The 26,212-nt window shown below is 41.2% G+C and overlaps 1 protein-coding gene across 1 annotated transcript in view; it reads left to right on the top strand.

Annotated features, from left to right (window-relative positions):
• The window catches only part of GABRA4 (gamma-aminobutyric acid type A receptor subunit alpha4), an 89,893-nt gene extending 64,850 nt beyond the window's left edge, over positions 1-25,043 (top strand). The window contains exon 9 of the mRNA XM_090035875.1: positions 12,568-25,043. Coding sequence (XP_089892001.1) covers positions 12,568-13,098 — 531 coding nt within the window. The 3' untranslated portion in view covers positions 13,099-25,043. The remainder of the gene's footprint in view (positions 1-12,567) is intronic.
• The last annotated feature ends 1,169 nt before the right edge of the window (positions 25,044-26,212 follow it).

The raw sequence follows: 26,212 nt of genomic DNA, 5'->3' as shown, positions 1-26,212 counted from the left end.
GTACCCTGGGAGGCACCAGCTGTTAAAGGGGCCTCAGTTGCCAACAAAAAGGATGGACAAATCAACACATGATTACTCTCAGCTCCCTCATGGTAGCACAAGCCTCCAGGCATTGCTCTGCTAGCAGAAAGAAAGGGTTCATACAGGAAAGCTGAGTGTGAACCCATGTGTAGTTTTGCCAGCAAAACCAAAACCAAGCCTTGGAAGGGCACTTGCAGTAAGAGATGATGTAGTACTGCACCACAACTTGAAGAAAACTTGTGCACGAGCCTCAGTGTTTAGCTTTGTAAACACTCATAGTGGTTCCATAATTTCATGCACAGTAATTACTATAAGCATTTCTGCAATATTGCTAGCCTAATACTGCACTTCCTATGATTTGTATAAGGCATTTGTTATGCAGTATTTAAAATTATCTAGTTGCTTGTTCCTATAGATTATAGATGAGTCTTTAGCAAAAGGAACATGTAAAAGGATTGCTACTTATTTTCCTTGTGTTTATAATGATGTGTCTGAAGTTTATCAGTCTGGTACAGTGTATCAATATGCTGATGATCCAGTTGCTGTGCATCTGAGCTCAACAACTCCACATTGCTTCACTTCACGCTAAATTTGCAATTTGACTTCACTGAAGTGCAAAATTGGCTCTATCTTGTCATATGCTGGTAATACAAGCAAAACAGTGTAATATCTTATTTTTTTTGGTCAAGTTAAGGACTATGGGGGATCAGGGGAAGCTTCCAAGTTTGCACTTTAGACAAATAGCTGTTATAGCTTACAAACCTTATTAAATATTGAATAGGTTAGATAGACTCATATTTGAATATCATTTTTGTGTGACAGTGTCACACTTAGAAAGTGGGTTTTTAAACCTACTGCCCCAAGAATTGACACAACACCCAGTTTATCAATAGCAGAAAGGCTTTAATAACAATACCACAAGCAAACTTATAAAACCAAATGAAAGAAAAAGACTCCTTCTCAAAATAAAATGAGCTACTCCGCAAAGTCCCAGTGCCTAATTAGCACCAGTAGTGTTATCTCACCAATGCTGGCAAAGAAAGCTGGTCCAGTCTTGCAGCTTTCATAGATTTCATAGACATTTGGGCTGGAAGGGACCCTGGAGGATCATCGAGTCCAGTCCCATGCCCCAGGGGCAGGAAGTCAGCAGGGATCATAGGATCCCAGCAAGATAAGATTCCAAATGTGTCTTGAAGGTGTTCAAAGTGGACGCTTGAACCATCTCTGGCGGCAGTCTGTTCCAAACCTTAGGGGCTCAGACAGTAAAGAAATTCTTCCTTACGTCCAGCCTGAAACGGTCACGGTAGAGTCTGTTACCGTTTGATCTTGTCATCCCTTGGGGTGCTCTAGTGAATAGACATTCCCCCAGATCCTGATGAGCACCCCTGATAAACTTATAGGTGGCCACCAGATCACCCCTGAGCCTGTGCTTTTCCAGGCTGAATGGCCCCATTGCTCTCAGCCTCTTATCATAAGGTCTGTTTTCCTGACCTCTGATCATGTGCATGGCTCTCCTCTGCACTCTCTCAAGCTTCTCCACATCCTTTTTGAATTGTGGAGCCCAAAACTGGACACAGTACTCCAGCTGCGGCCTCACCAAGGCCGAGTACAGCAGGAGAATGACATCCCGGGAAATGCTTGAGACGCATCTATGGATACAAGCCAGCGTTTTGCTTGCTTTACTAGCTGCAGCATCACATTGAAGGCTCATGTTCATCTTGTGGTCAACCATGACCCCCAAGTCCCTTTCATCTGTATTACCAAAGCTGTTCATCTGAGAAGGCTCCTACAAGGAAATTAGAGCTGATCAAGGAACCTCCAATGAAAGCGCCTGTACCCTGTCACATATTAAAAATGTGTCTGTGTCTGTATACTGCCCTGATTGAGAGGTTTACCCAAAAATCTAAAACAGATGCTCAGATACTTCAGAAATACTCCAGATGCCATTTCAGAGAATCAAAGAAGTCCTGAGTAATCAACCAGAGCTAAAAGCACAGGATTTCTTGTCCATCCTGCAGATGGGTACTTCAGAACTAGCTGTACAGTCTACCCCAGAAATACAAGAGCAAGGAATGCCTGGTGTTACATTTGAGTAGAAAGCTATTCTGTGGGAGAGTCTTATGCTAATATCAAGAAGTAGTGCATGGCAGTGAAGTGGGCAGTAGGTACCTCCCACTATTATCTACTATGAAATCAGTTCAAGCTGCCCTATATGGCCCTGCTGAAGCTGCATACCATCAGATGTAAATGTGTAGATAATGGGCTGTAATCTTATTCTGCATATGTATTCATTTTCAGTTGAATACAGAACAGGATACCAGCATATGAATGTGGAGGGAGAAGGTGTCTTCCACAAAGAACACTTGTGCTACTGTTTGGAAAAGTGATATCCATAATAAGAGTTGATAGACCTATCTTGGAGCTAGTGAGGAAACAGTTAAGAGCTAGTAGTCAAGATACCAACTGTTTGGAACCACAAATAAAAGAGAGTAAGAAAAGCATTCGCTTAAAGGTTGGCAGTGAGCTAGGTGGAAGCTGGCTGGCTCAGTCATTTGCTAGACAAAAAGCCATACAGCTTAATAAGAAAGATTTCTAGAGGGGGACCTTCTATAGATACAGAGTGACTTGAGAAGGAGCATTGGGGCCTGATTGACCCACAAAGGACTATGCTTCATACAGGCTTTATAAACTGAACACAAGTGTCAGGCCATGTCTTCTAGCCTGCAAAGGAGCAGGGAGGTCCCTTTTCCTTCCCAACGCATTAGCACAAAATGTAGGAGTGTGCTAATAATATTTGCTGATGACAAAGTTGGGAGGGAGGCCTTATCATTACAAGCACAAATTAGAATATAACACCTGAAGAACAGGACTAAAAGACTGAAGAAAGATAAATGGAATAAAATGTAACAGGACAAAAAGCAAATGTATGTGCTTAGGGAATTTCTGCCACAAATATAGAAGTCATCATTTGAAAAGGCTGAAGAGGAGAAAGTCTTGGTTGTATTAGTCGATCCCAGGATGACTAAGTCCTCAATTTGATATCAGACCCAAGGAAGAATGTCTTACCTTTAAAAGCCTCTCTGACTTTCTCCCAACTACATAGTTGGTCCAATAGACAGACCTTCCTAAGAACTTGCCTCTCATATAATTTATGGACCATCATGACTACAATATCACTCTTACACTACCATGACTTTAAGGAGACAGGGAAGTACCTTTTCTCTCTTGCTGCAGATAGGAGGATGTGAACCAATGGCTTGAAGTTGCAGCAAAGTACATTTATATTGGATTTCCAGAAAAACCACTTCAGTGTTAGAATAGAGTGGCAGTGCCTAGGCAAGCTGTGGACTCTTCATCACTGGAGGTGTTCAAGAAGAGGATGGACAGCCAGTGGTTGGTGTAGCTATGCCTATGTTTTACCATGGGTATTTCCCATGCTTCTGAGCTTTGCTGGCTGTCCCTTCCCCTGCTTTTCTGCTATACATGTCAGGGTATTTTTAAGCCTTGCCAGGGGCATGGAGTGTTGACTACAGCCAAGGCTGGGGACTTTGACTGAGGTGTACCAATGCTCCTGCTGGGACCAAAGCCAGAGGTTCCTGGCCAGAGGGTCTTGCTCCTCTGTTCAGGGTCAGACTGATTGCCATATTTGGGGTCAGGAAGGAATTTTGCCCCATGGTCAGATTGAGACAGACTTGGGGAGGGCATTGCTTTCCTCTGTACTGAGAGGAGTGGTCCTTTACTCATGACCTCTTGAGTGTATATTAACAACATTTTATAGAAACAGGACATTGGCTGCCCTGGTTCCCCTGCTTTACCTGCATTACGCCTATGTTATGTCAGGGTTGAAGGTAGTCTTACATAGAGTTTCGATTATGGCTGTATGGGATGGTTTGGATAGGGATGATCCTGTCTCAGGCATGGGGTTGATCTAGATAATCTCTGGAAGTCCCTCCCAGTCCTGTTTCTCTCTGTCTCTAAATTCAGTGATCTCAGGTATTCTTTCTTATGTTTCAGTGGTTTCATTGTCTTTTTTCCTGTGTTGCTAAACTTGCACCTGAGAGAATATCATTGCATATGCCATTGATATAAGGTTAGCTTGACTTGTCTGTCCTTCTAGATTCAGGTTAATGTGACTCCCCTCTAATTACACTGTTCAACATCTTCATCAGTGATTTGGATGAGGGGGTAAAAAGCACCCTGTTCAAATTTGCTGATGACACTAAGATGTGGGGGGACATGGGCACACTGGAAGGATGCAACAGGCTACAATCAGACCTAGACAGGTTACAAGGGTGGGTAGATGAGAATAGGATGGGTTTCAACACAGACAAGTGCAAGGTGATGCACCTCGGGAGGAACAACTGGCACCATACCTACAGGTTAGGGAACTCCCCTCTTGTCAGCACGGAGGCGGAAAGGGATCTGGGGGTCATCATTGACTCCAAGATGAACATGGGCCGGCAGTGTGGAGAGGCAGTTAGGAAGGCCAACCGCACCTTGTCATGCATCCACAGATGCATCTCGAGCTGGTCCAAAGAGGTGATCCTCCCCCTCTATGCGGCACTGGTCAGGCCGCAGCTGGAGTACTGCGTCCAGTTCTGGGCACCACACTTCAAAAGGGACGTTGACAGCATGGAGAGGGTCCAGAGGAGGGCCACTCATATGATCAGGGGACAACAGGGCAGGCCCTATGAGGAGAGGCTACAGGACCTGAACTTGTTCAGCCTCCAAAAGAGAAGGCTGAGGGGGGATCTTGTGGCTTGTTATAAACTAGTCAGGGGGGATCAGCAGTCATTGGGGGAGTCACTGTTACCCCGAGCACCACCAGGAGTGACCAGGAATAACAGTCACAAGCTGGCAGAGGGTAGGTTTAGGTTAGATATCAGGAGGCGCTACTTCACGGTCAGGGCGGCTAGGGTCTGGCAGGCTCCTACCCTGGGGGTGTTTAAGAGGAGGTTAGATGAATATCTTGCTGGGGTCGTTTGACCCCTGTACTCTTTCCTGCCATCGCAGGGGGTCAGACTAGATGATCTGCTCAGGTCCCTTCCGACCCTAGAAACTATGAAACTACACTTGAGCTGTTTCAAGCAGATTTGAAGCATTAAGTGGAGTTCATGGATCAAACTCCATGATCTGTTATTCCATATCTTACTGTAACAGTATGAAATTAAGTGTAATCTATCTTATGTTTTTATAAATGTAATTTGTAATCATTTGTATGTGAACAGCTCATCATAGCTATACTTATTTTTCACTCTCCTATAGCTCCTTTTGCCTTACAAGTGACGGTAGGTGGTGGGCACAAAGGCTAATGTCACTGCTGATTTTGAAGGTGGTAGAGACAGGGTTCTTACTTCTTTCTGCTCCTCTCTGTTCTCTTCTTGCCTACTTAAGCTCACCGGGGAAATATTGGAGGCAGTTGCCTCAGTTTGCCCCATTGCAGCTGAAATTACAATATGTGGAGAGGGCTTGGCAGTGAGCTACTCTATGAAAATAGGTGAAAATGAGGATGAATTGTGACTGAGAGTTGCCTCCTGTTCTCCATATTGATCAAAGATCTGCAACTCATAAGTAGTATTCCGCATTCCTGGTTTTTACTGAATTTTGGTTTAGTTTTTTTCACTGATAAATATCCTGAATTTTTTTTTAAGTCACTTGGTTTTTACTGATTTACACGTGTTTTTCAGTTTAAATCCCTGTTTGGGCCATTTCCCATTCATGCTGGTTAACATGGATTTGAATAGAAAAATTCCTGGTACTGCTAGGCTAAAAGTGGCTGAATGTGGAGTGGTGGCCGTGGGAGAGTGGCTCGAGCTGCTGCCTGGGGGTGCAGGACTCCCAGCTCTGACCCTGTCCCAGCACCCTGGCAGCTCCAGCTTCGGTCCTGCCCCAGGCACTTGGGTGCTGGGAGCTACGAGCCCCAAGCCCCTTGGGGGTGGAGGGGAGCTGGTGGGAGAGCCTGGCCCTGCTCCCAGTGGCAGGGAGCTGCACCTGGGCACTCAGCATGGGCCTACACAGCTGGAGACGCTGCCCGGGACCGTGGGACTCCTGGCTGCGATCCCAGGTGGGGTGGAAGGTGCCAGGGTTCGGGTTGGGTGTCCCGTCTCCCCCCTTTCTAGTGCTCACCCACTGTGAGGACTGGGAAGAGCCTGGTGCTGCCGTCAGCCTGCAGCAAGAGGAGCCTGCTGCCCACCAGGATCACTGGAAAGAGGCTCTTCCCGGTGCTTGGGGTGGGCGGCAGCCTGCTCCTTGTCTCCTAGGAAGAGTCTGGCACAGCCCCCCAGCCTGCAGCCCTTCCGGGGGGCACGTAGCAACAAAAGCTGTGCCCTCGCATGCCATACTCACTGACAGCTCTCCCTGCTTTGTTCCCTGCTGCAGCCCTGGGAGCGGCTGACTGGTTGTTCTGCACCCCTTCCTTTCCCTAGTCCCAGCCTTACTCCTTCCCTCCCCCATTGCCAATCCCCCCCGCAATTTAAACTGATTTTTTTTTCTCCTTTTCTTCCTTTTATTCCAATTTCATCCTGGTTTTTATGTTTTAAAGATAAACCCCGAAAAATTCCCAATTTTTAAAAAAAAAATACAAACCAAGAATGCGGAACATTACTCATAAGGGAAAAAATTCTTTTCATCTGCATAAAACTCAAATAAATAGACTCCTTGCTGGTAAAGGGCAGAGGGAATGGCAAAGCAAAATCCAAACCTCATCCTGAACCCAGTGCATCTGTGCTTCCCATATCCTCACTCCCCACATTCTCAGCCCCAGCCTCTGAGCTGGGATAGTGGTGACTGCCGCCCTGCTATGCCTTTTATACATGTGGTTCTAGATCTGCTGCATTTGTGCTGTTGCTGATCAAAATGTTAGACTGCCACATTATGGCTTCCCATACTAAACTATAAAGACTAGCATGCAAAATGTTTCTGTGGTACTTGGAGGAGAATGGCTGTGTAATGGCTTCAGTTTTCTTCTCACCCCATTTAGGGGTGAAGACATTGTACAGATGATATACTGGCTTTCTGTACTGTAGGTGAATTTCACTCAAGAAAGAGCCCAAACCATGGACTAACAGTAGTGCATAAAATAGAAACAGATCCCACTTCTTTGAAGTTTAGGATCAACCATTCTGCAACATGGAATCATTGGTTTTCACAGGGTGTGTCTACATGTGCAAAAAGACATACGAAAAACTAGAACTCCTGGTTCCAAAATGATACCTTTAATTAAACCAGCTGGAAAATGGCAAGAAAATTGTCCTTTGCTGCAAGCTTTGTCCCTTTGTCAGGGTCTAGGAAAAGTGTAGATGGTACAAGATGGAAAAAAGTCCCCATCGGTAGGAATTAAACTTCATTTTTGCACAGAAGGAGCTGAAGATGGAAGTCTGTCCCTCTGGGCCCATGATAGTGTCTTTGTGAGCTGTGTTGAGTAGCTCTTTGATGTGTTGATCAGGTAGCATTCCTTCCCTGGAGGTGTCAGGTGGCAGGCAGAGAGGTAAAAAAAGCAAAAATCCCCAAAACTTCCATGTTGTTCTGCAATGAAGTTGAAAATCCCAAATTGGCTAAAATTTGACATCTTCCATGTTTCAGGGGTGTACTTGGTAGCCATGTGCAAATAATGTGCAAATAATCTACACGTGTAAATAATTTTGGAACAGTTTATTCTATGGTAAACTACAAGTCTTCGCACATAAACAAATCCAAAAACAGGACTCAGGCAATATAACAATTGTAATATGATGGTCACCCTTTTCCTGCTTGTTTTGCTAAGGGTCTCCCAGCCAGGGCCCCCCAAACTGCAGGGCTCAAGCTGAAAGATAAGGATCTCCCAGCACCACAATTGTGAAGCTTTGGTTCTGGTGGCAGAGCTCACCTTGACAACAGGCAGCTCCCAGGGCAGAGAGCAATTTCCTGCTGCCCAGATGATCAGGAGCACATTTGCTCCCGGTCAGACTTCTACATGTGCACTACTGCACAGCAAGTAATCTCGAGTAAATTTGCTACTTGTATTTGCAGGTAGCAAATTTACTCGCTGTTGTACTTAAAAGTGTTTTTTTCAAACCTAGTGCTTTAAGAATCACTCGTGGGCTGGGTACAATGTGGCTTCTTGATCTTTTCTAAACTGCACACCTGGCTGCCAGTTTTGTCTTGCTTTTTATACTGTATTAATTTTATATCTTCAAAGCATTTTTCCTTGATGGTTGGCCGATTAAAGTCCGAACAAAACAGGGAGGAAAAGAGTGACCATCATATTACTATTGTTAAATTGCCTGGTTCCTGTTTTTGGATTTGTTTAGGTGTGAAGGCTTGTGTTTTTTGCAGCCACTGCAGTTAAATGTGATGGGCCTTGAGAGGTCAAACAGAATACCTAGAGGCATTGGTTACTGGACCTGTTTTGGCGTATTTGTTTACCAATGGAGCAGATTTGCAGTAGCTTGTACAGGTGATTTACCAAACTCCAGACATGCTGAATGGTTGAGACATTTGTGACACCTTAGATATCGGATGCCTGTTTTGGGAAGTATGAGGATGTCAGGTACAGGACATTTTTCCTGTATTCAATGCACCTTTTACTGGTTTTGCTTGAAAAATATATTTAGTCTTTTTTCTTCTTTAGTTGCTAGTTCAATTGAAATGTATATGTAGTTTCCTTGCCGCCTTTAGTTACACTGGCTCAACCTTTTTCTCTGGCTTTCTTAGCTTGGAAAGACGCATGTAATGAGTGTCAGGTCTTTGCTAACAATTTTCCTTTTAGAAGAACCATTGCTCTTATTATGTTATGGTATAGGTCTGGTATTAGATACCACAAGCTCCTCTCTCTGTTACACCTAATGGATTGCAAGCCATTAATGAAATTTGATATTCTTTGTGGCAGGCTTGGTACCACAACTGTCTCGCCCCAGTCCCTGTCTTGCTTTTTTGTGCAAGAGACACTGTCCAAGCTTTCACATTTCACAGCCAGCACTTGCAATTAGAGCAAATTATTGCACAGTAAGCATCTGCACCTATAGATAGTGATGCTGACTGTGCTGTAATTAGCTCTAAGCTTGAGTAAAGCATCTTTTGTAGCTGCGCCCACAACATTTTTTAGTGACTTCCGTTTATTTAAGCTTTGCTGGCCTTCAGTTGATGTATGTTTATAGGCTGCCAGGGTACCTACAGTATTGTCATAGCAAATTTATACTTAAACATGCTATTTTAATTTTAATGTAGAGATCTCAAAACTGGCTTTGTTTTTCATGGGTCCCCATCATGCAATCTCAATGTAGCCACATTGCACACCAGTGTGTGCTGATGCATATAAGGAATAGTAACTTATAGTCTCTATTTCTGTTTGAAACAGTAGTGTTTTTTCAGGAACTATAATTTTCTCTTGTTTTTACGCAATAAATTAATTCATTTCAAGATGTAGCAATATGGAATAAATAAATAAGGTGATTATCAACTGGCAGTAGAAAAGGGAGATTCAAAACCATAGAGACTGAGATAGATATATCAAAGTTGAACTGGCATATACTATGTGTGGCAGCTTCAGATAAATTGAGGCTTTGCATATATCTGTGTCTCCAAATCTCCTAATTTTACTGCTAGAAACAGGATTTTGGCCTCTGCTGAAAGCAGTTTGGCCATGAGAGAAGGAGCTGCAGCCTTTGAGCTATTTTCAAATGGGTCAAGAAGGAAACGCCCTCTGACTGGCAACTTTCCTCATTTTCCTGCCTCCTGTGGAAAAAAAGGTAATCACATATGATGCAATAGGTAGGTGCAGCTCTCCCCCCGCTCCCTCCTTCTTGCCAGAACCTAGAAAGGGTTTGGCTTTTTTTTGTTTGTTTGTTTGTGTTTGCTTTGTTTTTTGGCAGAGGATGTAATTCAATGCAGATAGAACAGGAAGAGCTCAGCAGCGCGAGGTTGCATTTTTCTCCCTCTTCCCCATTAGTGGAAATTGGTTAGACTGCTTTTTGTTCCTCCTTTGTTCTTTCTCTCCATCCCTGTAAAACTAGTCCTGGGCCTCAAGCCCAGATCTTATTGAAAGTCAATGAGATTTAGGCTCTAAAGGCACTTAGAGCTGGATGCACAAAGAGATCATTCTGACCATTGCAATGCCTAACTTTAGATTTTAAAATAGTGCTTTCCTCTCAGGTAAAAAACCGTTCTTCCATTTGAATAACAATGCCCTTCTTAAGGAAGTTATATATTTGTTAGAGTGAGCACTGCATGTTTAGTTTTAGGTGGAACAACGTCTCCTCCCATTTAGATTGCTCCAAATTTGCTGCTTTATTTGTCCAACAATTCTCCCAGATCTTTTCATCCCATGGTATTTCTTCTTCATTAATAACTGTGGACTATGCCCATTAATAACAGTGGACTATGCTTATGCTTAAGGTTTTGCTTTAATATCCTCTCCCAGGTTTTGAAGGATTATTGAGTTGTTTTCTTCACCATTTTTGGAATATTAGGCTGATGTCAATTTTGATCTGACCTAGAAAGGGAGGTTCAGTTCTCTTATTCAAGTGAATAATCAGACTAGTTTCTTTCAATTCAGGCTGCAGCTAAACAGTTATTATTTGCTGCTGTGAAAAATAGTCCCCCTCATCCTGGAAACATAGTATCATACATTCAGTCTTCCAGTCCCTTATAGTGGGGAAATGTTAGTGTCAACCAAATGTCATGGCCAGACCCATAAGAAAGCTGCTGATGTGATAGTTAATTAAATATTGTCATTAGTTAATGTCTGTGCCTTGTAAGGACCAGTGCAGTATATAATGGTAGTTCATTTTCAAGGTGGTCATAGTCTACAAAATATGCTGCAGTTCTGCTTTCCATACTTGGATGGGCATGGATGAGGGTATTGGCATCCATGATCTATTCTGCTGCAGTTTGTCCATTTTTAACGATAATAAATAGGCACATGATTTTCGAGATCTCTTGTATCTGGTGTAGAACTGCTTGTTTCTGCTTCTCAATCTCAGTTCAGTGCTCTATCTTTGCTTTTAGCTGGATTTTATTAGCTGACAAATGAGAATGCTTGTTGTTATGCTTGTGTTTATTACAACATAGAGATTAATTGACTGTAATTATTTGGTGAAGGGATATGAACTTACATTTCACTCGGTTAAAGATTTCAATGCTAAATATTTTTGAGATTTTAATGCTTATTTTTATTAAAAAGAAAGGAGATGTACAAGCTTTTAGCTTTCTTCTGTTTTCAATAAAATGACCATTCAGTTTCATGTAAAATAGTTACAACCTGCTGCCAAGATGAAATACATGCTGTGAAAGGGCACACAGCATAGATAAAGAATAGTTTCCAGCCATTTGTCTTTCAAATAACAATTATTTTAAATCACTATTTTTTTGTCTTGTTGCAAAATGTCATTTTAAAGCTCCTGTGAAAGGTGGAATGCTGTCATCAAGGAAACATCAGCATTTGCCAGCATGCACAATGGCCTCCAGGAGAGTGCAGTGTTACAATATCTTTAGGCTACAGTGTGGCAACTGTTTCTGGACAAATATTTAAAGTTTAATGACAACACCAGTAGAAGACAGGCCAGATTCCATGATGTACTCTAAGTGCTTTATGCAACACTGTTGATACCAAAGCACTATAAACTGACTGCCTATTAAGTTTGGGTTTGATCTGTTTTACATCATCAAAGCAGTGAGAGCCCACCAGTGAATCTGATCCCAGAGTTAAAAATATTACTGTGCTCCCCTTACTCCCCCAACAGGGAAGCTTAAACAACAATTTTTAGGTTTTAGACAGAAATAATAATTGTATCAATACCAAATGATATTGATATACCAAGTAACTGTTACAGCTGCATGCTTCTGTAGTGATAGACATGTAGCAAGTTCTTGCAACTTTAAACCAATTTCATTCAAGGTAGCCTGACACAGATAACTTGTAACCCTATGGGGCATCCAAATGTAAGAGCTAATGTGCACTCCCAAGTGGAAGGCCCACTCCTTTTTTACAATGGTTAGAAGGCAGGCTTATCCATAGTCTTACATTAAGGTAGCCAACTTGAATTGATGTTACTTTCTGCTGATAGTTTTAGATATGGCTATGTTAGTATTATGGCCACACATAGCCTATGGCCAGATACAAACATTACACTTCTACTGGTATAAGTGATCAGAAATCGGTCCATTACAGAACAGAAGTTTGGCACACAGAGGCTGGTTTAAAAATGGCAGAACCAGCTAAGATTTGCTCCTCACCCCCACCCCACCTGCCCCAACCAAAGGCCAAATGTGTGTTCTGCTTGCTACTGATTTAAACTATGCGGCTTACCAAAAACTGCATAACTTAGATTGATTCCATCTCAGGCTTTTTGAATGCTTGCACCTAGCCTTAGGAGTTTTCTTGCTGACAGTTTTTTTTATATACAGTTAAATCCAGGTTCATAAGTATGCAGTATTTTGATTGCCAGGCTCAAAGATAACTTCAGTATCCATGACTGTTATTACATTAGGTCTTGTTTAAAAAGATTCCATTATTTCAGTTTAAGTGCTTTAAAATTAAATTGATTAATATTATTTCTTGAAACTTTGCAGAATACAGATGCCAATTCCAATGTGAGGAAAAGAACAAATGCCACAGTACAGTTGGAAGGTGATGGTGGGAACCGAACTGACACAGGAAACAGTTCCATCCAACCTTCTACTGTAACTCAGGGGTCTTCTGACATTACACTCCACACTCTTTCAGCATCAAGTCCAAACCCTTTCAGTCGTGCCAGTGCAACAGAAACATTGGCTTCTGCAAGAGCTACACCTCCAGCTCCTCCCTCCACCCCAATTTTAACTGGATATATATCCCAGCATACCACAGCTGGATCTCCATCCATGCATCATTTGCTCGGATCTAGACTGGAGCAGATTCAGACCACAGCTAATACTTTGGGAGTGTCTGTAAAGGCGTCTGCTATAGTTCCTCCTGCTCCTCCAGTCTCCAACTCTGGCACCAGTAAGATAGACAAATATGCGCGCATTTTATTTCCTGTTACATTTGGAGCATTTAACATGGTCTACTGGGTGGTGTATCTATCCAAGGACACTATGGAAAAATCAGAAAGTCTAATGTAGTTTTGCTGCTATGTAGTAGTTTCCTAAACTATACAACGTTTAATGCAGGGTTTCTTCTTTTGAAACTAGTTTAAAAAAGAAACCAGTAATTGTTATTTTTAAAAAGCTCTGTGCTAGTTTCCCATTGTAAAGAACAAATTTATTGGGCTAATTAATTAACTCATCACAGAGTAATGGGTGAGAAAATTGTCCTCCTTTCCTTAAATGGCAATGAACCATCTCCATTCAAGCAGTATGTCCTGGTTACATAGAACTTGCCATTGGGAAGAAAAGATATGGGAAACGAATAGAATGCAGTGACATGCATTTGTGCAGTGAAACATGCACTGACTTCAGGGGTTATGCACAGTGATTATTAAAAGTCCCTAAGATTCCCAGCAGCACTGCCTTGATCCACCACTGCGTTTTCCAATATGATTGTAGTACCTGTTTTCTGAATGTTTTTATGGCACTGCTGGAAAGGGATTTTCTATACTAGACTAAAGGTAATGGGAAAAAATGAGTGCTAGAAGAAGAAAAGAGATCCCTCCCCCTGAGGGTGAGTTATGCAAAGGAGTTGTGCATAAAAAATGTTATTCAAAGGAGTTGTGGAACTCCATATGTTTTTACTAAGTATTATTTCTGTGCTGTGACACAGAACATTCTCACTTTTTGAATTAAGGATGAGTGAAGCTTGTTGAGTCTGAGGTTTATGAAGTACTTTTTGAAGGAGTTCTCTTGGGGTATAGCAAATAAGTTCAACAGGATAATTCTTCTCTTGACTCATGCCAGATTTATCCTGAGTGGAATTCTTCCTAATTACATTTATGTAAGAAATCTTAAGGAGAGAAACAGACCCACGATGTTTCATTAGAATTCTTTATTCTTTCCTCCTCTGGTGCCTTTTCCATGATATATTCCTTCCTTCTTTGTTTTTGCTCTGCCTGCTTTTTCTTCCATTTTTACTCTAAATTTTCACTGGGTATTTCCTTCTCTCTCTCTCTCATACTCTTTTATATTGACTCCTAACCAAAAATGTGAATCCATAAATACTTTCATTCAGGCTAAGTGTTTAAACCAGTATTTTTCAAATTTCACTAAAATTAGGTAAAATGAATGTGTGCACCATTTCTGTGCAGCTTTAAGAAAAAGGACTTAGCTCCTTCAGAAAGTAGTCATGTGATGCAAATCAAAGAGAACTTTTCTAAGCAGGGGTTGGGTACATTACAAAGTATAGGCCATGCTCTGTCCTCTGTCCTAAAAGCAGTTTTCTGAATGATTGGCACTAAAGATGTGCAAGCAGGAAAGAATTTGAGCCACTTTAAAGTGAACAGTTTAAAACTGCCAGAGTACTTATTCAGTTTCCCTTTTTATCAGAATGGGTGGAATATAAGATGACATTTTAAAAAAGCAAGAAAACTTTGCACAGCCCCTCCTCTTCCTCCCCTTCAATGCAGCTACCTTCTTTGCAATGGACTACAAGAATAATGGGCTAGATACTAAGCTGCTTCCTGGCTGCATGGTTAAAGGGCCTGAAAGCAGCTGAATATTTCTTGAGTGGGTTAATGCCCAGTTGCAGCAATTTAGCATAGCAAATTCCTAAACCACTGGTCCTTGCATCGCTTATATAGGCAGAATGAAGTAGTGCCAACAGCTTTCTGTACTCTGGTGGTACTCATTGGAAGGATAGATGCTTACAGACTGCAAGTAGTCGACAGCAAGCATGGAACTTCTCTAAACTAAGCTGGAACCAGAATCAATATATTTTTTTTTTAAAGTGAGGGAAGAAGGGCAAAGCAAAGAAAGCACCTTCTTCCGAGCTCTCCTGGAACTTAACAGATTTCAGAGCCAGAAACAAGTGTCTAATGCAGCATTTATATCAGCTCATGTTACAGTAGCTCATGTTATATTGATTTGCTAGATGATAGGATGTATCACATCATTTGGGTATGATTTAAAAGAACTTATTATGATGCAATTTATACGATTATCATTATTTCAGTGGAATTGACAAGCAGCCTTTACGTTTTATTGCTTATGTTTAACAAGAAGTTAATGTCTTTTTTTTTTTTTACCATAAAGCAAATTCTAAAACTGCCACACTTAGAAAAACCATAGTATCTACCACAGTGCAGAATTACAAGTGCTGCATGCGCATGTGATTCTCCAAAGCAGTTCTCAATCTTTGAGTTTATCTCTGGGAATTGTAGCCCTTTGTTCCCCAGATTAGTCACATTATCACAGAATGTCAGAATATTAGATACTCAGAGAGAAATAGATGATCACTTTCAATCTCAAAGGAAACAAAGCAAATTTGGTTGGAATTGCCTGATCATAAATAATTATATGATACTAAATATTTCTAGCACAATGTGTTCCTGTTTGTTTGTAAACGTCAGCATTTGCTTTAAAAGTTATAAATAATGATCTTTGCTTTCCATTCCAATGACAAGAAACAAGCATGATTTCTCTTAGGCATGGCTTTAAACACTGCACTAGGAACAGATGTCTTTCCTTTCTTTCCAAATTCCTCCACCCATTTCTTGCCATTCAATCAGATGTTTCAGTTTACTGTTAAAAAACATCAGCATTAGTTTTGTCTGAATGTATATCCTAGATTACCTAGTGATTCTTACTCAGGCTTGATAGACTTTAAAAAGAAAAAAATAACCATAGAAAACTAATAGAAATTCAAACATTAATTTCCATGCTTATGTTTTGGAAAAAGAATTTTTAGAAGCACCTCAGAATGTTATTTTATTTGTAATGATATTTCTTAAGCACCTTCTAATATCTGCATGCTTGCATTCAAAATCTGATATGAAAAATCTCCTTGTGAGTCTAGGACTAATTTATTGTATACTGCATTTTTTGTTTTACATCATATGAAAAAAATTACCATAGCTAGCTTTTCAAATTACACAAGGACAGCATAAAAGAGAAAATTATTGTTAGTAGTGTTGTTTTTCATTATTTTTAATCTCATTGTCAAGCAATCAGAAACAGTAAACAGCCTGCAGCACAGTCAGTAGTACTGGCAGGTTATTAACGTTCTGAATTTAAAGGCACCAAAAAAACCGAAAAACGAACAAAACAGAACCAAAAAAACCCAACAGAAATTTTCTAGGCATCTAAAGCGCTCAGAATTGGCAGTTGAATTTGTGTGAGCAAATGTGGGTACAGTTTCAGTGACGAGTTAAACTATACTTCTGCCTCAATTCCCACTCATCACCACCATTTTTTTTTTAGTAATAGTACAATTATTTTTAAATAAGACCCAGCTTATAAATAACATGTGAAAATGGTTGGAAGCAAAAGGTGAAAAAAAAAAGAAAAGACTTCAGTATACTGAAAATATACTGAAACCTTTACTAACTGATGTTATCTAAGAGACATTGTTCATTGCCCATGGAAAAACCAATGAAATCTCAGTTCCCACAGTAACCCTTCCACAATAAGCATAGTTAGTTCCTCTAACACCTATTCTTCCTAAATACTCCTAGACCAGGGGCAGGCAAAATGTGGCCCACAGGCCAGATGTGGCCCACCAGGGCATTGGGACCCTTAAAAAAAATTTAGAAAATAAATATTAATCTGCCCCCGGCTTCCTGTCATGTGGCACTGGATGGTTTGCCAAAACTCAGTAAGCAGCCCTCCACCCAAAATAATTGCCTACCCCAGTCTTAGACACATAAGTGTGATCCCATTCTTACATAAGTCCCAAAAAAGCTGTTTATGCAGAAGGTGGTTAAGTTCTCAAGCTCCTCATTTTTTGTGACTTATCTTTAAGGCTAAGGTGACAGAACATTACAGAAGTAGACATGTTAGTGCTTTGTTCAGGCATTTGATAAGGTTGGGATGTGATGTGCTTGATTAGTAGAAAGGATATGGCTTGAAGTCATTTATAGGGTTGCCTTTTGATCACAGAGTAAAATAGCCAGCAGATCATTTCATGGCCATTATTAATAGGTTTCATTGCTGGCCTAAATCAATATTAAGTCTACAAAAGTTTGCAATATGGGGTGTAATAAGGTCTCTTACTGTGGATCTGGGATATAAGTTCAAGTCTTGCTTCTTGAAGGCTACCTCTAGTTGATCCAGCAGTGTATGGGTACCTAGTTATTCAAGCTGGAGATCAAGGAAAGTCATGATAGCTATATCACTTCCCTGGTGTGCTGCTGATCACATCACTTCCCCTGTGTGCTGCTGATCACATAAACTAACACATTTCAACTGCAGTGTCCCAAATGGCCAATAGATTTGGCATAGATTGGTGGAAGTTGGAGCTACAAATCTTGGCCACATTTCTTCATTGTGATCTATATGGGTAGCCCAGTGCACATTTGGATGACAAACAGAACTTGGCCCTATATTTTTTTTCTCTTCTACATGGGGCTGTCATTGTAACACATATTCCAGTAGTTCATTTTTCTAGGCACCATAGATTCCCTCCTACACACATCTATCAAAAAAGTGGCCCTTTTATAAATTCTTACTGAATATCCTTCTGTTCTGCATTGCACAGGCAAACATAGCATATTGGAAATGAAGAAAAGCAGTGAGCGGTTTTGTAAAGGATATCACCAAGATATTTCCATAGACAAAGCCTAGAAATTATTGTTTGAATTGGGTTCCAGACTTGGCTATGATATACTCTGGTTTCAGTTTTCAGGAAGGTGCCAGTACCGAGCAAAAGGGAAAGCAAATGACTGTTCAGTGTGACCCAGTGAATTTTGTTTTTCAGGGGAAGGGGACAGATTCAGAATCATGTGCATGGTGTTTCCAAAAAAATCTCTCACTTAATCCATTTGTTTAGCTGCGTGCCTCTGTTATATTAGTCTATGGTTGAAATACCTTTTCTGTGCTCTCTACGTGATTGTAATGTTCCTGTTTTATCAACTAAGCCCAGACGTCCCATGCTTGTCTACTATTGTGAACAAAAGGAAGGCTGAACCTAGAAAATGAACGTGTGGGAACTGTATAAGAGTTGAGAGATGCAGTATGCTTTCCCATGTCCTGTGGAAGACCTGTAGAACTTCATGAGCATGACAATCTTTGGGTTTTAGAGGGTGTTGAGGTGAACTGGAGCATGGTTCCTCTGGCCATACCTCTCCTTGAAATCCATAGGGCAGAGTGGAGCAATAACTAATATAACCCCACTTTATGGAACAGCATTGATCAAGGGTTCCTGTGAGCAGCCTGGTTTCCACAATAATCATGGTGTCAAGGAATCTCAGAATGGTGGAGGAAAGCTGAGATCCATGCAGATCTGGAGATTAGATTGTCTATCTAAAGAGCTGAAAACCTACAGATTCCATTAGATCAATTCAGATTGGGGGAAAGGGGAAGGGAATAAGTGCATTTAGTGGGCTGCATTTCCCAAGAAGATAGAAGACAAACTTTGTCCCAGAAGAGGGAGGGATGAAACTGAGTGCACATACTAATGAAAAGTTATTTTCTATGGTATAAGGTAATGCCATGCTGAGACATGCCACTGCTGTCCTGTGAAACACTGTACCCACTCTGTGTGTGCTAGTTCCTGAACTGGAAATAGTGTAACCCTTGTGGTGGAGCTTACTTGTTTGCACATAGCACCACACTGATACAGTTCCATTTACATGTGTGGTGTAGGAGTGGTATGTCCCATGCAGACAGACCCTGAATTAACTTCAGATTGCAGCACAGACAGGGGCTACTAGATGTGGTTGGGGAAAAAAGAAACAATTGTGGGGAAGAGAAGCCTGAGTGAAGGCTAATGCCTTCTATTAATATGGAACAAGCTAGAATCAAAATTTAGTTTAGAATCTAATTTTTCAGAATATTAAAAAGAAACCTTTTAAATGATGCAGCTGTAATATTTTCCGACTTGTGGTAGTCCGAAAAATGTACGTTTGTTTTGCAATCTTCTGTAAGAAATATGTGAACAAAGCAAACAGGAGTAGCCATCAATATAGAAGCAGAACAATATCACCATACCTGTTTTATGAGGATTAGTGAATTTACAGATGTCAGATTTTTTTCAAAGTACAGTGAAAGACTTTACAAAGGTAGAACAATTAAACTGTGGTTGCATCACTTGTTCTCCAACCCCTATTTTATTTACATGTTGTCTGGTGCTTACTTTGCTTAAGTAATTACATTGATTTCAATGCAAATTTCTTCAGAATGATATCAGCATTAGGACCTGATTCAGCATCTACAGGGCTCACAATGAGACTTTTCAATAACTTCAGCTGTCTTGATGCATGATCTGAGAGGAGAATTGGCCCATATGCACTGTTCTGTGTAGAAAGCAGACGTTGAAAGAAAGTCCTTGAAACTAATGAAAGTATAAAACCATGTGAAAAAATTCCCTTTCATGGTACAATAAGGGTGTGTTTAAATATAAAGAATGGAAAAAGGCAGGATTTTTTTTAACAGTGAAATATGTTTTGTTTTCACTGTGGAATTTACAAATGTAATAGACGTTTCAAACACTTTTCTTTTTTGCTTTGTATGATAGTTTCTGCTTTATCAAATATTAGGTATTTTCTTGTCTTGTAGAACAGAAACTCTTGCTATCTATTGGATTATATTTTACTTAGCTATTTGCATATTGGCTTTTAGCATATTTTGTTTTCTTGAATAAACCAAAACTAGAAAAAGAAAGCCTAGGATTGATTCGTTGAATAATGCAAAGAATAAGTAGTGCATGGACAAAGGCTTCTGCTAACAACAGACAGACAATTTATGATGTTTCAAATTAATAAACCCCTGAATAATTTGTAGAATTATTACATGAAGTTTTTTGTTGTTTTAAATTAAATAAGCACATTTCCCTTTTTTGTGATATACTTGATATGCTTCCTGCCCTTAACCACTACATCATCCATGATGTATCATTCATTTAGCTGCATGTCTGAGAGAGAGAAACCTGATTTGTTATACATGGGATTATTTTTTCACTGTTTACATGTGGCTGGTCAAGTGTAAGAACACAATGGGGCATACGATGTGATTGAACAGCCATTGCCATACTTTTCTGTTTATTTGCTAGTGAGTCTCTTCAACTGACTAAAAGAAAAAAATAGATCTGTGGCAGTGCAATGCCACATTATGACCAGAAATTTTGCTACTCATTTCTAACTCCTTTTTTTTCCTCATCCTCATTCTACTTATTGTCATAGTCCACTTACTTGTGTAATTTTGTTGGGGAAAAAGGGCTATGCATAGAACAGGAATCTACTGTATATAATTTAGTGCATCTAATAATACTACTTGGGATTTATAATCTTTTTGAAATATTATTCCATTATAGAAGATGTCAGAGGAAATCAGACATCATATTAGTTTGTTTCATCTTTTTAATTACAGAGATGTTCAGATTTCTTCTGTGAGAGGTAATGAGATTGCCATATGGCTTCTTTAAACGAAAATGCAACTGGAACATCGTTTCTATAAATTGAGTATTTGAACATTCTTATAAGCTAGTCAGGAATCACTGAATGATTACTTCAAAAGGTAACATAATTCCAGTGTGTTAAATGTTAATGTAATCACAGACTAAATCAACATACTATAACAATGATCAATTCAGTGAATTATTTGAAAGGCAGACATTCTCAAGGTGTATTTGTAAGCAATTTCATTTTGAAAGGGTTTCTTTAGGGATGAAAAGCACTCTGAGAAGTAGATATTATTATTTGTTACCGTCTTTGCACTTCCATTTCCAACATCAAGAGTTTTACTGGAATAGAACTAGAGAAGGATACTTAGGTCAGAAGAATAAAAGATTTTACTATTAAAACTAACCTTTGATTAGTATATAAATCTGCTTTGATTTTTTTAAACTGCTTTTGATATATTTCAGCATGCTTGCCGTGCATTTTAATGAACATTGTGTCCTTGTTATCTGGAGTAAATACCATGAATCATTGTTCTATAAAGGAACAGATGTTACATATTATTAGAGTATAATTTTCTTATCATTATTATTTACAAGCATGTTTTCACCATTTAAAAAATAACATCAACTGGAGATTGATTGAAGCAGCATAAATCTGCATGAAAAACCAACCCTGGCTTCTGAGCTCAATAAACTAAGTGCTATGTGAAATTGAGTACTGTTTTATCTTGCCTCTAATGAGGATGGCTCATCTCCCTGTTAAGGGTCAGAAGTCAGGAGTGTTTCCCTTTTACCTGTATTTTATCTTAAGTGCTTTCAAAGCTTGAGATTTGTTTGGCTGAACCTCATCACTACAAATTGTCAGAATCTGCTTTTCATTAGCTAACCTGAGGAGCTTCTGTGGTGATAAAACCCATCCTGTCACCAGAGGAATTAGAAATAATGTTTTTAACAAGATCAGTCATTATGCACTTCATTGTTTGTGTTCATACTTTGCCTAACCCCACACCCTCAGGAACTGGTACAGGAAGCCCAGTTACACTTTTAAAAAAACTTTTATATAGGAAATGCTAGGAATTAGTGTTACAAGCCAGTGGGCTAAGGTGAGGGGGACAGACAGGTAAATAAACGTTAACATTAAGGTACATACACTTAGGATTAGGGTAACAGGAAGTAAACAGTGACATTGTGGTGAAATTCCTTAAGAACAGGTAATCGGTAAAAAACACTAACACCATGAGATACACACTTGTGAACCTTAAACCCTCCCACAACTGGCTTTTAAACCAATTTTTTGGTTTCATAAAGCGCTTAATTGCTGTTTGTCTGGGCTTTACCTTTGAGCCTCACTGTTGCAACTTGCAATTTTAGCTCTACTGCTCCAGCTGACTTTCTGGCCATGCACTTTTTTTTTCTCTGTACAACTTGCACTCCCACACAGCTTGTTTTGCTTTCTTTTGCACCCTACCACCTTTTGGGAGTTGTAGTATATGTTGCAGTTTATTTTTTTAGTTTCTTGGAGGCTTTTGGGAGTTGCTGTTTACACTACAGTTCTCCAGTGCCCTGGAGGCTTCTGGACATTATAGTTTGTTACAGCATTACAGTACCTGACATTGAACATTCTGCACTGATTGTGGTACTGTAATCATATAAACATTTAGGTTTGTTACATAGCAAATACATAGTGTAGTCTAGGATAAGATTAGGTAATGTTGATGGGTATAGCCTTTGCTGTAAACCAGCAAGTGTAAGCTGTATTAAAATTAGACTCAACCTGAGTAACTCAAATGCCCAAGCATTGCTTGTCAGTAAATACATAACAAGCAAGAGACCGTAAAATAAGGTATGAATAACAGAAAGGCTTAAGTCAGGTAGCTAGTATAGAGCAATAAACACAAAATACATTCTGGAATATTTAAAAAAGTGGATGTACTGACAGTAGTAACCCTAATCTGCCAGAGCAACTAATTGATGTACCTACTAAGGACTGTTAAGATAGGTGAACAACTAAGAAGAATTGAGGAACCCCAAGAGAGGTGGTGTGGAAAAGTAAATAAGTTTGAACAGGGAAACATTCCCCAAATACAGTATATATGCTAACACATGAGTTTGCATAAAGTAACATGCCATGAAGAATGCTGCCTGCTAGAGCACCAGTAGAGAAAGAAAACACGTATGAAAGAGTCTTAAATCAATGAAAGTATTGCAAGGGATGGAGGGGAAAACAGCTAATCAGGCAAACTTCAGCTTCCAGAAGGACATAATTTTGTCATGTTCCTATTTGGGTAGGAAGCAACTTGTAAATATTTTTTTATTAGAAGGTATAATAAGAAAAATATGGAAAATATCTTGCCAAGTATCTTTTTTTAAATGTTTGTGCTTCATTAAACATACTCTAATGAAACATAGTTAATAATAGGATGAATTAGGCAGAAAGTTTGAAAAAAAAATTTTTTTTAAACATTATTCTGCTTAATTTTGAAGTATTTCTCAGACTAAAGCACATTATCAGTCACATTTCTTAAGATTTGTCAAGCTCCATCCCTTCCTACTTGTTTAAATAGAGTGGCTTGGAATTTTTATATTTAGACTTTCCCTTTATGTTTAAAAGGCTGGATATGTAGATTTCTGCTTCTGGTGTAACTTTTTAAATAGAAGCTCTGCATTTGAGAGGGAAAGAATTTACAAAGGAATCAACTACACCAACACTTGGGCTAAGATTTTCAACCTTGCCAAACAGCCCTGTTTAGAGCTAGTTAGTTTATTCAGGTCTCTCTATATGAGAGTCCTTGGGTATTGAGCACTTGTGAAAATCTGCTTTTACACTGCAGACCCAAACTGTGGTAGCACTGTTCAATGCAGTCTCCACTGTGCACATCTCCTTCCACAGCACCTGATGAAGTGAGCTCAGGCTCACTAGAGCTTATGGTATACATCTGTGATTTAGTTAGTCTATAAGGTGTTGGATTCTTGTAGCAGTCAGCACAGATTGGAGAACCTGGTAGACTTCTATTTAACAACATAGGTCCTCAGTTAGTTAGTCTGTCCTGAACCTTGTGCTACTGCGGCTACTGACACCAGTATCTGTGCTAGGTCATTTAAGGTGGGTTTGGATCTGTCCACATTATACTGAAGTCACAGCAACAGCTGCATTATAGATATAATCCATTTGCAGTACAGGTGTAGGGTTGATAGTGCAGAAAGCCTTCCCATGATAAGCACTCAATGCTATTTTAAGCTGTGGTTGAACACAAATGCTGGATTAGCACAGACAGCAGCTGTGAGCAAGCAAATGGAAGCATAACTTCGTGGATTGTGTTATAGCCAGGATTTTGCCTTCAGTCTGCACATTTGCTGGTATCCAAAGCTAACTACTTAAAAAAAACCAAACCCCCCCCCAAATTCTGTCACAGGTCCCCACAATACTTCAGGTACGTATTCTCTGGGTTGTGCAAGCAAAATTCCTCAAGCTATCATGACCTTTACACTGATCTCTAAGCATCTATGTGTATGTGTTCAGTGTTCTACATGAGTACTTAGTCAGCTGCTTTGTAGAGTTGTTTTGCAATACCATGGCTTTTGCCTCTAAAACTTAGTATTCTGGAACCTAACCCATGGTCCAAACATTTTTTTTTAAATGTCTTCTTTTATGCTTCCCACTTTCTTTGTTTTTCTGGGCTTTTTTTTCTAAGTTAAGGATGAGAAAAATATTTTCTAATTTCAATTGAGAAGCCTACAGATGTAAATAGTAAAGGTGCTTTTGTGCAAATTATGGAAAAAAGAGAGGTATTTCCCAAAAGGAAAATAACATTAAAAAAACCCCTTAGAAGCTTCATTACTACCTTCGGCTAGTAAAGTGAGCACCGCGGCTAGTAAAGTGAGCAAAATGCTGGCTTGCATCCGTAGGTGCTTCTCAAGCAAATCCCAGGACATCATTCTCCCCTTGTACTTGGCCTGGTGAGACCGCAGCTGGAGTACTGCGTCCAGTTTTGGGCTTCCCAATTCAAAAAGGATGTGGACAAGCTTGAGAGAGTCTGGAAAAGAGCCACGTGCGTGATCAGAGGTCAGGAAAACAGACCTTACGACGACAGGCTGAGAGCTATGGGATTCTTCAGCCTGGAAAAGCGCAGGCTCAGGGGTGATCTGATGGCCACCTATAAGTTTATCGGGGTGACCACCAGGATCTGGGGTAATGACTGTTCACCAGAGCACCTCAGGGGATGACAAGGTCGAATGGTTATAAACTCCTGCAAGACCATTTCAAACTGGACATAAGGCAAAATTTCTTTACCGTCTTGAGTCCCCAAGGTCTGGAATAGCCTGCCATTGGAGGTGGTTCAAACACCTACTTTGAACACCTTCAAGAAAAATTTGGATGTTTATATTGCTGGGACCCTGTGACCCCAGCTGACTTCCTGCTCCTGGGGCAGGGGGCTGGACTCAGTCTTCCGAGGCCCCTTCCAGCCCTAATGGAGCGCTGGGGGGAGCTCGCCTCCCCCTCCCCCTGCCCTGCTTCCTGGAGGCAGTGGCAATGGAGCAGATGGAACACGGGGGTGAGACCAGCAGCACCCACCTTGTCTCCTCCCGCCCTGCTCCCTGCAGGTGCTGCCAGAGGATGGAGGGGAGGGGCGAGGCCAGCAGAGCTGGCCTCGCCACCAACCCTTGCTCTTTGGAGGTGGTGGCAGCAGCACGGGGTGGGGGGAGTGGGGCTGGGATATCACTGGGGGTGGGGAGCGAAGCCACTGGTGCTATCCTCAGCCCGCTGCCTGCAGAGCCAACATGGCAGTGGTGGAGGGAGGAGTGGGTGTGACATAGGTGGCAGGAGGAGTGGCTGCACCGTGGTGGCAGTGACAGCAGTTGGGGGAGGGGGAGGAGTGGGCCTGGGCCCAACGCAGGATGGGGGAGGAGGAGCAAGCCCAAGGCGAAGGGAGAAGCTGGCCCACTGTGGCAATGGGGGGGGCGGGGAGGAGCTGCAGGCTGGGCCTGACCTGACACAGCCTGACATGGCAGCAGTGCGGGGAGGGGAAAAGTGGGCCTTTCCACCTCCTCGAGACCGAGCCCACTCCTCCCCCACCCCTCCCTCCACTGTGTCAGCTCCAAACCTGCTCCTGCCATCCCCCCCAGTGCCGCTGGATCAGCCCAGGCCCACTGCTCCCCTCCCCTGCCATGGTGGGCCGGCTTCTCCCCACCCACAGGCCTGTCCTCCCCTGCATCGGGCCTGGGCCCACTCGTCTCCTCCCCCTGCTGTTGCGGCAGGGAGGGGGTGAGCAGGCCCAGACCCCAAACAGCAGAAGGGAAGGGGGGAGCAAACCCGGGCGGGGGCACAGGGCTCCATCCCCACCCACTCCCACCCATCATTCTTGGCAGGCAGTTGGCTAGTCTAATAAGTGCCATACTGGGTCAGACCAATGATCCCTCTAGTTCACTATCCTGTTCCTGGCATTGGCAGAAGTGGATAATAGGGAGAGCACTGAACCGGATATGTCTAGGGTGATCTATCCCCTATTTAGTACTCTCCCTGGCATCCACCATTATTTGTTTAGAGATGCCAGAGGAAACATTTCCAACTGTTCTATTCAATAGCTATTAATAGGTCGAACATCTATGAACTTATGTAGTCCCTTTTTGGATCTGGCTATGCTTCTATCACCTTCTGTGGCAATGAATTCCACAAGTTAACAGTGTGTTGTATAAAAAAGTATCCTTTCTTATTAATTTTAAATTTGTCACCTGCCAGTTTCAGTGGGTGCC

This window comes from Crocodylus siamensis, chromosome 2 (genome assembly GCF_052110815.1).
Source record: "Crocodylus siamensis isolate JL-2025a chromosome 2, ASM5211081v1, whole genome shotgun sequence".
NCBI lineage: Eukaryota > Metazoa > Chordata > Crocodylia > Crocodylidae > Crocodylus > Crocodylus siamensis.
This window is presented reverse-complemented; position numbering and strand designations above follow the sequence as displayed.